The sequence below is a fragment of the Schistocerca piceifrons genome, chromosome 8 (genome assembly GCF_021461385.2).
Source record: "Schistocerca piceifrons isolate TAMUIC-IGC-003096 chromosome 8, iqSchPice1.1, whole genome shotgun sequence".
Taxonomy (NCBI): domain Eukaryota; kingdom Metazoa; phylum Arthropoda; class Insecta; order Orthoptera; family Acrididae; genus Schistocerca; species Schistocerca piceifrons.
In genome coordinates, this window is record NC_060145.1 from 203,350,014 (window position 1) to 203,364,303 (window position 14,290).

At 40.4% G+C, this 14,290-nt stretch overlaps 1 protein-coding gene across 1 annotated transcript in view; it reads right to left on the reverse strand.

The window, feature by feature from the left end:
• LOC124712191 (odorant receptor 46a-like) overlaps positions 1-14,290 on the reverse strand; it is a 43,769-nt gene that overhangs the window by 16,207 nt on the left and 13,272 nt on the right. The window contains exon 2 of the mRNA XM_047242488.1: positions 13,183-13,282. Within this exon, the coding sequence (XP_047098444.1) occupies positions 13,183-13,282 (100 nt within the window). The remainder of the gene's footprint in view (positions 1-13,182; positions 13,283-14,290) is intronic.

Consider the following 14,290-nt stretch of genomic DNA (forward strand, 5'->3'; position numbering starts at 1 on the left):
TTCAAAAACTTAATGCTGCCATTTTTACTATTCGAAAGGTATCTGGGACATGAGTGGTCATTCGACACGAAAATTAATCTACTTTGGTTTTTCATTCACTTATGTCGTATGGTATTATAGTTTAGGGTAACTTCTCCCATTCTAAAAGGATATTTTTGGCTCAGAAACGGGTGGTTCAGGCAATAAATGGTGTAACTTCACGAACTTCTTTTCGACACCTGTTCACGAATCTGGGTATTTTGACATTGGCCTGTCAACATAAATAAATTCCTTACTGTCATTTCTTGTTAACAGTATTAGCTTATTCCCAAGAATAAGCAACTTTCACTCAGTTAATACCCGCCAGAAATAAAACCCGCATTTAAATCTGACTTCCTTAAATCTTGTGCAGAAAGGTGTGCAGTATACTGCTGCATCCATTTTCAGTAAGCTACGACTAGAATTCAGAAGTCTTAGTAGCAATTCACACGCTTTCAAATCGAAACTGAAGAGTTTCCTTAAGGGTAACTCCTTCTTTTCTGTCGAATAGTTCCTTGAAAATATAAGCTGATTCTTGTTGTATAACTGATTGCATTTACTTAAAGTTATGGACTGACATTTTTCGCATCAGAAATATATTATTTTTATCTGTTATTACTTTTATGTTGTAATTTAATGTACTGACACGTTCCATGACCTTAGAGATTTGCTTCTCAATTTTGTCCTACGGAACTTGACGTGTAAATAATTCAAATAAATAAAATACACGTTATGTAAACGTTTATAATATATTTTCACGTTTCTACACACGATTAACTCGAGACGCACACATTTGGGGCAGACAGATTTTGTACAGATAGGTGAATACGACAGTGATGAGCTTAGACGTCTAGTCCGTTCAAATCCTTTATCAGCAGCAGCATTACTTGTACTCTGTGATTTCCTATTAGATCAACAAACTGCTTATATTACTGCATTTATCTCACCGAGATCTGTTTTTGTGACGTCAAAAGTGGCCAAGCTCCATTACGAAACAAATTTGATACCTATATCTCGATTATTGATGAATGTGCAAGAAAGTTTTGCTGTTTATTTTATGAGCCCGTGATCACCTTTCCGTCTATGTGGAGACATATTACAAATATCTGAATGTCCATCCTAGTAATATATCCTTACAAGGACTTCGCCTGTTCAGTAGACAGGAAAGTTAAGGCACCTGCAGCTGTATCTTTCCATTTACTGTATTTACTCAACCAGTTTCGGTGTCCCATTACACCATCTTCAGAGGTCTGTGTAAAAAACAACAACGATAACATATTCAGGTTAACAAAAATACTATTAAAGGGTTGGTGTAAACATTCAGAGGTCAACAATATATCCAAGGGAATATATTAAATACAGTTTTGACCTCATATATATATATATATTAGTTCAAATCTGAATTGAAATGAAAAAAATGAAAATGTTAGGAGCCTGAGATTGCCTATTTAGCTTGTAACAATGTCCTGGGGAAACTAAGTTCGATTCGTGGGACATACTGTCATTACGATAACGATACTGATGTACCACATTGCATCATTCATTATGAATGCCATCACATGTTAATGATACTCGGTTGATTAAATTTCATTACTTGAAGATAACTTCCAAACTCTAATTTGACCATAGAGCTAATTCGCTGGTTACATGTAACCCTAATCTTCATTCTTCGCTTTGTGGTGGGCACTGAGCTTAGCCTCAGTCACGACAAGTTGCGGACGCCTGTTGGTACTTATGTTGTTAGGTCAGGACCTTACGCTGTGTCTGGAATCTATTTTCATAGGTAGTGGGATCTTTAATTAGGGGTAGCATAGGCATTTGAAAGAAAAGTCACAAGTCACCACGGTGGATATGAACTGGAAGGCGGGTAGGTATGGGCCTTTACCATGCCACCAACTCATATGCGACCGTTTCATGGATGTACTGTGAGTTACGTAAACTGTAGAAAATTGCCGCTGAAAGTATTTGTATAGTTGGTAGAGTTCGTAAAAGGACGTTATTTTGTTTCTTCCATCTGTGAGAACGACATATGAGCTTTGTGCATCACAGACGAAAGACCTGACAATAAAATCGCTAATCATAGACTTCCGAACATGCAGCTGTCGGGAAAGCTCTGACAGTATTCCTCCATTTTTGAGTTTCTAAAGTCATAAACCACTGGAATAAACTCAGTTCTTCTCTCTGAGGCTGTTAGCTGATGATGCTATGGTGAGCGGGAAGGTATCGTCGTTGAGGGACTGTAGGAGGATACAAGATGACTCAGATAAAATTTCTAGTTAATATGATGAGTGGCAGCTTGCTCTAAATGTAGAAAATATACGTTGATGCAGATGAGTAAGAAAAACACAACCGTAATATTCGAATGTAACATTGGTAGTGTGCTGTTTCTCACTGTAGCGTGGATTAAATATCTAGGCGTAATGTTACAGATGATATGAAATGGAACGAGCACTTACGGACGATGGTAGGAATGGGGAATGGTGGACTTCGGTTTATTGGGAGAATTTTAGGAAAGTGTGGTTTATTTGCATGAGAGACCTCTTATAAAAGACTACTTGATGACCTGCTCTTGAGTATGGCTCAAGTGTGTGGGATCCCTACCAGATCGGATTAAAGGAAGATATCGAATCAATTCAAAGGTGTGCTGCTAGATTTGTTACTAAGAGCTTCTATCAGTACGGAAAATATTGCGGCGACGCTTCCCTGAACTCAAATTATATTCTTTCGATAGTTTGAGAACCGATATTTGAGGCTGATTACAGATCAGTTGTACTGCTGCCAAAGTACACTCCGCATAAGGACCGCGAAGATAGAGTATGGGAAATTAGGGCTGGTACGGAGGCATATAGACTAACGTTTTTCCCTCGCAACATTTGCGAGTGGAATAGGAAATATGATGACTAATAGGACTATGGCTTGCATAGTATGTATGTAGACGTAGATGGATATATTTACATTCGTGTGTTGATGACAGCTAATGCTGTTCTTCACTTCTCAACCTTCATAGTTTACAGTCTTCCCTGTTCCCTCTATTCCCGATTCATAGGTCCTATAGGTCCTCAGTATCTGTCAACGATCTTCTGGGGCAAGCAGTACACTGAACTCGCATTCGGGAGGAAGGTTGTTCAAACCCGTACGGCTTTGCAGTTTTATGTTTGCCGTTATTGCCCTACTTCGTTTGAGGTAAATCCCGGAAGTGTTCCTTTGAAAGGGCACGGCTGACTTCCTTCCCCATTCTTCCTTAATCCGAGCTTTGGCTCCGATTCTAATTGTCTAATGGCCGATGGGATGCTGCTGAACGCTGATCTCCCTTCCTTTCTTTTCTAGGCTACCATATTCTAGCTCATGTGCCAGTCGGCAATGAGCACCACGGGCAGAGGCAGTAAGCACGCGTACCCAAACAGCCATTCGTTCTACGGGGTGTCTCAAACCATTTGGGTCAAATTGAAACAAATGTAGTGGATTAAAATTGAGATAGGGAGCCAGTGGTTGGAAATGACTATTTTTTGTGCTACGGACATACACAGCGTACACTGCTCAAAGTGACGACCGTCAATCTAAATGCATGTTTGCAAAGGCTCATGCAGTTCTGTCCCAGTCTGTCAAGGATCCCGAATGTCTGTTGTACACTGGAACAGACAATAGATGATAAACAGCGTATACCCCTGATCAAACAGCCCCTGTTTGCTGTCTCCCCGTTTCACTAGTCCACGTTACAAGATGGGCTACCATAGTTATTGGTGACTGTACCCCTCGTTGTTCATGAAAGGAAGTTATTTCAACACGATGGTGCAGCATCCCATATCGATATTAATGTCAGCAAGCACCTGAACAGCATGTACCCTCATTGTTGGATTGGAAGGGGAGATCCTGTCTCATGGCCAGTGCGATCACCGTTTCCCACATCTCTGTATTTGTTCTTCTGGGTTTAAGTCAAGACGTTGGTCTATGAAACGAATAAAGGCCTGCTTGCTAGGGTCGGAGTTGCCTGTCTGCTGGTACAACAGACACCAGAGATATTGCGGAGAGTGTGGGAAAACTGCATGCGCCGTTGTCTTGCGTGCACCGAGGCTGGCGTTCGCCACTTTAAAAATTACAGTGAGCTACGCTGTTGTTACGTGGTGTACGATGTGTATGTCAACAAAATAAATATTCGTTTCCGAATTTGGCTGCCTATCTGAATATAATCGGTTGCAGACCCCTATGATATGTTTCAATTTGCCCCAAAAGATTTGAGATACCTCGTATACGGAAATACCATAGCAGTTTGTTCCTTCTAATACCTTCTTGGTACTCCATTCGATATCCATAACTTTTCTGTTTTCTTCGTTAATGAATTGTTCCAATCTTGGTGACCTAATCTTGGTGACTCCAGCATTTCGTTCCAGTAATCAATTTTACATGGATAATAAGTGTATTATTTATCCTCTTATTTATCAGATTTCTTGCCCACGTGGCTTCCATCATTGTTTATTATATAATCTTATTAATTTTGTCGGTACTCTTGTATCTCCAAATGATGCGGGTTACACTGTCCAGTAATGCATCCCTTGTCCAATCTTATTTTTAATATCTCATACACCGTTTCCATTGTCAGGTGTAATCATAAATAGACAAAACAATAATATTTACGATAGCGTTTATTTTTAAACACGTCATGTTCTAGGAACTGGTTTCATAGCACATAGACCGCGTCGTCACATGCCTTTCGTGCCAAATTTCTTTCCTACGTCTGTTGCTTTGACAGCATATCACAATGAAGTGAAGTAATGAAATTTGCATTTCTTTTAACTGAGGAGGTAAAGAACGTGGGGCAGCTAAATACGAAACATAAGATTTGTTACGACTGATACAGCCTTATGATGGATGTCTTTTCGGACGAAGTTGAATTCGATATGAGCATGTATTTCGTCACTATTTTATTCACGGGTTAAACATAAAAACCGTGCATGACACATATATATTACTTATTTAGCTTTTTACTGAAGCTCCAGTGTTTGGTACCACTTTCTGAGACCATACGCTTTTTAATCTAAAGTCTTTCAGTGAGCTTCTGTGCATGGATTTTGTTCTCCTCATCGGGGACAATCGTTGCTCACACAAATATGTAGGTCCAGACATCGTCATAATCGAATCTGCAAACTTCTGACGTTGTGAAAATTCATGTTGAATAACATTTTTATACGAGCCTACAAGAATTATTTTATTATGAATCTTATCACACAACTGCCTGTCATATTGAATATCTATACGTTCTACACGTAGTTAGTCAACCTGCACTGACGTGTTGTAAATTGATAATGGTGTGTTTGACCTTCTCTTTGAAGTCCCTAACCCAACAATCAGCCTGTTTCTAATCAACTTTGAACGAGCTACTCCTCACTTCAGGTACTGTGATATTAAGTAGACATTCTCGCGATCGAAACTACCCCATACCTAACATATTGTCATTCCTCTGAAGACAGTGCACAGTCCGCAGCTCCCCTGCGGTAAATGACGACGTCTGACAGCCACATTTTACCGTGAGCGCTCTTTGCTCAGGCTGCGAGTGGGAGTAAAAACTGCCACTGTCATTCCAATGGGGCAACATTTACTTCTTTAACACTTTTCATATAAATTTTAAACATCAGTGAAGCCAGTGAACAGCCTTGTCAAAGCCCTTTCCTAATCTGTAATTTTTCTAATAACAAATTCCGCACTTTCACTTACCTGGTGCATCCACTGTGACTGTAGGGCACTGAGATACCAACGCTTCTCGTCATCAGCCACAATTTATTTACCGCCGCTGTGTTACAGGCCTTCTCTAGGTCATCGAATGTTAAATGCGCTGTTCGACCTCTTAAACACACCTTTTTGTTACTCGTTAAAGTATACACATAATGTCAAGAAAATACCGACCGACTTTGAACCCATTTTGCTATGACTTTCTGAATGTTCTTCAATTCTGTTTATTAACATTAGTGCGTAGAACCCTGCCACAGAATTAATTACACTTGTATGTTCATAACTCTACAATCCTTACTGAATTCTTTCTTAAACACTTGTATAGCTACCGTCTCCTATTTAAGACGCGGATTTTAACCATTTAAGAATTTTGTATATATAATTGCAAGGACTTCCCCTAAAATATTCGTTGGTACCTTTAGCAGTTCATTGTTCCCATTTCTAGCCGAGAAGATTTTTTCATCTCTCAGTCCGTTAACACTTCTCGTTACCTACTCTGGTGTTATCATTTCTTCTTTGTCTTGTTAGGTTTCAACTTGTGTGTTCTTCTTGGATGTCAGCAGCATTCTGAGAGAAAAGATTCTGGTAATAATTTCTTTATCCTGGAACCTAATTAGACCTGCTCTAACGGTCTCCTTATTGTGAGCCATAAGATTTTTAATGCATTTCCAAACTTTATTCGCTCATAAATTCCCTATACAATTATCTACCTCTACAAAAATACCTTCCCAGTGTTTATTATTGCTGTATTCGACTCGCTGTTGACCTATCTTTCTCTTGCTACATACACTTCTTTGTCGGTTTCTTGAGCATTGCACATATCGTGGGTGTTCTCGTTCTGTAATCAGATTTGATATAGAAAAACATATTTTCAAATCACGAAAGCACACAATGAAGAAAATAGGACTCAAAAGCAGCGAAAATAATTGAACAAGTTCTATTTCAACACCTAATGAACTGAAAGTAGAAGCAGTTGTGGTGCGAATATGAAATAAGGAAGTACTGACAGTAATGCGTCGAATATGTCATTCTAAAATAAAACTGTCACTCATTCTATAAAAATCAAACGAACCAAAAATATTACCCACTAAAATTAGCACCCAGATTCATAATCTGAAAACATCTTCGGTCCTGGGTTCGAATCCCGCCACTGCTTAAATTTTGATTAATAATCAACATTGCCGGCCGAAGACTTCTGGCATAAGAAGTCACCCCTAATTCTGTCAAAGAGGGTGGAGGAGCGGACAGAGGTTCAGTGCCCTCACTTGTACTATGGGTGGGAAACTGACCCTAAAGGCGAAAGAGTCAGCAATGATCAACGACATGACGATGCAGAGGGCAATGGAAACCTCTGCATTAAAGACACGTAACGTGTATCCACAGGACAAGTGACCTGTAATTGAAGCAGTATCATGATGATCTCTCCATTGACAAAAGATTCCGGAATAGTCCCCCATTCGGATGTCCAGGAGGGGACTGCCAAGGGGGAGGTTACAGGTTACCACGAGAAAAAGATTCAATAATCAACGAAAGGATAACGTTCTACGAGTCGGGGCGTGGAATGTCAGAAACTTGGACGTAATGGGAAACTAGAAAATCTGAAAAGGAAAATGCAAAGGCTCAGTCTAGATATAACAGGGGTCAGTGAAGTAAAGGTGAAAGAAGACAAGGATTTGTGGTCAAATGAGTGTAGGGTTATATAAACAGCAGCAGAAAATGGTACAACGGGAGTAGCATTCGTTATGAATAGGAAGGTAGGGCACGGAGAGTGTTACTGTCAACAAGTAAATAATAGGCTTGTTCTCATCAGAATCGGCAGCAAAACCGAAACCGAAAACGATAGTTCAAGTATACATGCCGACGTCGCAAGCTGAAGATGAAGAGATAGAGAAAGTGTATGACGATATTGAAAGGTTAATACTGTATGTAAAGGCTTATAAAAATCTAATAGTCATGGGAGACTGGAATGGAGTTGTAGTGGAAAGAGTAGAAGGAAAGGTTACAGGAGAATATGTCCTTGGGACAAGGAATGAGAGAGGAGAAAGATCAATTGAGTTCTGTAACAAGTTTCAGCTAGTAATGGCGAATACTGTGTTCAACAGAAGGAGGTATACTTGGAAAAGGCCGAGTGATACGGAAAGATTTCTATTAGATTACATCTTGATCGGACAGAGATTCCGAAATCAGAATCTGGATTCTAAGGCGTCCCAGGGGCAGATATAGACTCAGATCACAGTATAGTAGTGATGAAGAGTAGGATGATGTTTAAGAGTCAGGAAGAGTCAATACGCAAACAAGTGGGATACGGAAGTACTAAGGAATGACGAGATACGCTTGAAGTTGTCTAAAGTTATAGATACAGCAATAAGAAATAGCGCAGTAGGCGCTACTGTTGAAGAGGAATTAACATCTCTGAAAAGGGCCACTACAAAAGTTTGGAAAGGAAACATAGGTACAAAGAAGGTAACTGCGAAGAAACCATGGGTAACAGAAGAAATACTTCAATTAATCGATGAAAGGAGGAAGCACAAAAATGTTCCGGAAAACTCATGAATACAGAAATACAAGTCGCCGAGAAATGAAATAAATAGGACGTGCAGGGAAGCTAAGATGAAATGGCTGCAGGAAAAATGTGAAGACATCGAAAAAGAAATGATTGCCGAAATGGCAGACTCAGCATACAGGGAAGTCAAAACAGCTTTCGGTGACATTAAATGCAAGGATGATAACATTAAGAGTGGAACGAGAATTCCACTGTTAAATGCAAAGGAGAGAGCTGACAGATGGAGAGAATAAACTGAAATCCTCTATGAGGGAGAATGTTTGCCTGATCTGATAGAAGAAGAAACAGGAGTCGCTTCAGAAGAGATAGGGGATCCTGAGCTAGAAACAGAATTTAAAAGAGCTTTGGAGGACTTGATAAAATAAGGCAGAAGGGATAGATAACATTCCATCAGAATTTCTGAAATCATTGGGGGAAGTGGCAACAAAACGACTATTCACGTTGGTGTGTAGAATGTATGAGTCTGACGACATACCATCTGACTATCGGAAAAGCGTCATCCACATAACTCCGAAGACGGGAAGAGCCGACAAGTGCGAGAATTATCGCACAGTCAGCTTCACCGCTCATGCATCCAAGTTCGTTACAAGAATAATATACAGGAGAATGGAAAGGAAAATTAAGGATGCGCTCGATGACGATCAGTTTGGCTTCAGGAAAGGTAAAGGCACGAGAGAGGCTATTCTGACGTTTCGGTTAATAATGGAAGAAAGACTAAAGAAAAGACACGCTCATACGATTTGTTGACCTGGAAAAAGCGTTCGACACTGTAAAATGGTGCAACATGTTCGAAATTCTGAAGAAAGTTGGCGTAAACTATAGGGAGAGACGGGTCATATGCAATATGAACAACAGCCAAGAGGGAATAATATGACTAGATGACAATGAACGAAGTGCTCATATTAAAAAGGGTGTTGGGCGTAGACTTTCGCCCCTACTGTACATCAAGGAAGCAATGATGAAAATAAAAGAAAGGTTCAGAAGTGGAATTAAAAGTAAGGTGAGATTATATCATTGATACGACTTGCTGATGACAATGCTATCCTGAGTGAAAGTGTAGAACATTTTCTCGATGTGCTGAACGGAATGGACAGTATAATGAGTATAGAGTACGGACTGAGAGTAAATCAAAGAAAGACCAAGATAATGAGAAGTAGTAAAAGTTAGAACAGCGAGATACATAACATCAGTATTGCTGGTCACGAAGCAGATGAAGTTAAGGAATTCTGCTACCTAGGCAGTAAAATAATCAGTGACCGACGGAGCAAGGAGGACATCGGAAGCAGACTACCAATGGCAAAAAGGGCATTCCTGCCGAAGAGAAGTCTACTAATATCAAATATCGGCCTTAACGTGAGGAAGAAATTTCTGAGAATGTACATCTGGAGTACAGCAATGTATGGTAGTGAAACATGGACTGTGGGAAAACCGGAACAGAAGAGAATCGAAGAATTTGAGATGTGGTGCTACAGATGAATGTCAAAAATTAGGTGGACTGATAAAGTAAGGAATGAGGAGGATCTGATCAGAATCGGAGAGGAAAGGAATATATGGAAAAGACTTATAAGGAGAAGGGACAAGTTGATAGGACATCTGTTAAGACATCAGGGAATGACTTCCATGGTACTAGAGGAAGCTGTAGGGGGCAAAAGCTGTAGAGGAGGTCAGAGATTGGAGTACATCCAGCAAATAATTGAGGACGTTAGTTGCAAGTGCTACTCTGTGATGAAGATGTTAGCACAGGAGAGGAATTCGTGGCGGGCCGCTTCAAACCAGTCAAAAGACTGATGATTTAAAAAAAAAAAAAGAAAAAAAAGGTTTTCATTATAACTACTTTGTCAAAAGAGAGGCTACTTTGCCCAAAGAGAGACAAGTGTCTGAAGACTGTGAGCTTCTCAATTTGAGCTAAGACAGAGAGGAACCAAAGTAACAAGGATAGTTTACCCTAGGTGAGCGTGGGCCCGAATTTCTATGCAGTATCTCGCAACTGGGGCGTTTTCCTAATAATTTTATTCCTCATTGTTTCGCATCAACGACACTCTAAGATATCACTGCGTCGCTGTGAATATAATCGATGTGTAATTACGAAAAGAGACTGCTATTTTAATTCTTGTGAACAGATCTGACTTAATGGGCAACACTAACTGCATTTTCGTGTCACCCTGGAGACTACTGAAACGGGTTAGAACGCTTTAAAGACAGATGCTGCACTCATCAACTGGTCTCCTGAAACAACTGCTCATCTTCTCTTGCTTACCCAAAAAAGATAAGGGTCGCACGAAGGGGATAAATTCAGAAGGACGAAAAGGCAAGGAAAGTAGGCGCCCCGCTCTTTGTATAGCAGTGAAATGACTCAGAAAGTTCAACATTTGGTAATACAACGATTGTAGATGAAAAAATGTAGACGAATTAAACTAAATATTTCAGGTTGAAACGTAGTGCATTTCTTCCGTAAGTATTTCCGTCTAGCAATGGAACAGTTTCAAAAAGACCGTACAAAGGAGAGAATGGAAAAAGTCCATAAATTGCAGGAAATTAAACATTTCGGATCACACGGAATACATGTGATTTAATCATAGTAGTCCCAAAATGGGCAGCACGTGAAGATTTATTTCGCTAGTGTACTCCACTGTCCTGACTAACTACCTTTTGCAGCTAGAACTGCGGCTAGATGTGCCGGAAGAGAGAGAGTGCGGTTCTGGAACGTACCGACAGGGATCTGGAGTCATGCTACCTCCAGTGCGATGGTCGGCTGCTCCAGGTTTCTTGTTTGTAGGTCCTTGGCGTGAGTAGGCAGATCGAGTTCCACCCACGAATTCTTGATTGGGCTTAAATCCGGAGAGTTTGGTGGTCATGGTAGTACAGTAAACTCATCGTGCTGCTCTTCCGATCAGGCATGTACACTATGGGCTGTGTGACACATTGCATTGTCCTGCTGTGTCAACTAGAAACGAATTGTGTGTAGGGTGAACATCGTTCCCGAGAAAGGATACGTGAGTTTATTGATCCCTGACTGACGATATCACACAGCGAATGCTACGACAACGTTCCCCAAACTACAACCCTCCGACGTGGACACTTTACTTTCAGACGTTTCATGCAGTACGAGGCAGCAGCCATCTGTCCGATGGAGCATAAAACGTGGTTCATCTTTAAAGGCCACCTGTCGCCAATCCGAGGACGTACAGTTGTAATACTGGCTGGCAAATTCCAGCCTATGTCACCGATGAATAGCAGTCGGCATGGAGGCTTGAACAGGAGCCTGCTGCAGACCCCATACCCGGCAACGTTTGCTGAACAGTAATTGAGGCGACAGTGTCTGTAGTCCCTTGTTTCATCTGGGTGGTCACTTGCTCAACAGTTGCAAGTCTGTTCGCACGTACGGATCTCTGCTGCCGTCGTTCACCGCTGTCATCTATAGCCCATTATCATTCACAGTGGCAACGGCGCCAGTTTTGGATAGCGCCATTTCACCACCCACAGCATACTTTAACCACGGTGGCATGCGACCAGTTTACAAACTTCACCGTTTTCGAAATGCTTTCACTCTTATCCCAAAAGCCAGTGCTCATGTCATTTTGAAGTCAGATAAATTTCGTAATGCAAGCTCTTTCCGAATAGATGATAACAAAAGATTTTTATCTACCCATAAATATTAATAATGTCTTACGGCGCTAAATCAGCAAATCACTCCCGGTGAAAGAGTGCAGTTCGCTAAAAGCAGAAAAACGAAAATACCGACGACAGCCACTGAGGTGGAGAACCACTACAGTAATTTCCCCTGCACTTTATTATGATGTTCGAGTCGCTGTCGGTGCAGCTGGATATTATTCGTAACTACGTTTTACACTCAAATCATAGTTATAGAAATGCGAATAAAAATCGACACCCGGTCTGGTACAAATTTTCAGTTTTCGCCATCCTATTATTTCGAGGTGCGATTGCAGCTGGAGTGAATCTCTCCTCTGCAGTTTGATATTTACGATAGCTGTATGGAAGCAACAGTGTGGTGTCTGTTTGTGGGACATTTTCGACAGAACAGACTATACACATCAGTGTGGTACGAATGTATTCTGCGTATCTAATCGAGAATTTGCGGTATTGTAGAGTACATTTACCTACTATGTGATAGTCGATTTGCTTCCTGGACTGGTACAGATTCTCCTGGTAAGTTTACTCGATATTTTCTTGTCATTTAAATCAAATATTATAATTTACTCGCCCTTAAGGGTTGACACTGAGGTAGAAATTAGTGTTTTGAATCCTGGAAGGTCGTTCCAACGGACACTGGAGTTTACTTCGCCGTTTACGTTGCCAATTCTGTATTGACAGTTGTATGCTAGTTTAGTGGTAAAGTTTTCGCCATTCAAGCGGAAAACTACTTTAGTTTTCGGTTCTAATCTCGATGAAGACAAGATTTTTAAACACGTTACCTTCCATTAGGAAAGTGGGTGCACCCAGCGACTGTGATGTGATTTATAAATTATAGAGCCCAGCAATCAGTCGTCATTTCTTTGTAGATTTTATTTGGCAAGTCCAGATTTTGGCTAGTGCCTAGCTATTATCAATGCACCAGTTTCGATGCATCGAGACTAGAAAATAGTGGAACAATAGTGCAATAGTGCCCTCCAAAATCATGGAAACAGTGTCCTACTGAGCACACCTATCTGGACGAGTCTTTGTCGTTATTGACCTAAATGCAAAAAAAATTGAGATATTAGAGACCATGTGCTTCTTAAAAAATTCGTCTTCAGCTTTCCTGTAACGTGTTCTATTACGAAACTGTGTATCACTGTATCTGCTACCCAAATGATAATGTGTACAGAAACACGTACCTGATAAAGTTGTTAATACACGAACATAATAAATTAGCTTACGTATGTTGCCTGAAAGAGCGCCATGCACGCAGCGAGGACACTGAAGACGAACTGAGTCATTGCAATGGGATCCATTAGTCGTTGCAGATCTTTGACGAACCTAGAACAGAAAGAAAATCTTGTTTAATAAAAGCATGCGAATTTCAACGAATAAATTACTCTAAGGGAATGGGTCCTAGCAGCAAGGAATAAAGACTTCTGGGAAAGATCGTCTGAATTTCAGAACGAGTCTTTGAATGTTTTAGTTGCTGATTTTATAGTTCACCATGTGAAGCAGCAGTCATACGACAGTAGACACGAATAGAAGAATCGTCTACTCATCCTCAAGTAAGAAATACATTGTTTGTCTGTATAGTTTAATGTTAATTTCAGAACTGTTCAATTGAAAGTATGAGGCCGATTTTAGTTTGATTTAGATTGGATCGTAGCCAGAAGAATTTTCTCAGTTGTAATCTGCCAGCAACTGTGCGCTACTCGATGGACAGTGCTTCTTAGCCACTTCCTATCCTGATCTCATTCTAATATTGGGGAGAGGAAAATGATTGTATGTCTCTGCAGATTGAACAATAATCTGCCTTACGTCTATCGCAGGATCACCCTCTTCGAAAATTGTTTCTCAGTGATTTTTCTCAGGTTATCAGTAGAACATGATGATCACATCGTCTGCAGACCGTTTCACATGGCATGTTTGCTATGAAAATCATGTCGAATGAATGTCTACATGATATGTAAGTAGCATAACTTTTAATGATCCAAAATGCTTAAAATGTTTTTATTTTTTAGATTTTTGACATGAAATGACAGTGTCATTACCCTACCATGATGCACAAACAGCGCTTCCTTTAACTGTGACACCATTCTCAACCCAAGAATCCATATCTTATATCTTGGAACTTTTGATGGTCAGTGAAAGGAAACAGCCACCACTATGACACGTCCAGTCACAATGTAGCCCCGAAGCTACCTTCTGTGCCACACATCGTCAGTACAGTATCTGAACGATCAGAATTTTCTGCCCCATGTTCAAGAGTATTTATCAAAAGTGTTGCATAAAAGGGTGTCACTGGAATTATTTTCACGTCTAAAATAAGTAAGCTTCGTCAGCAAA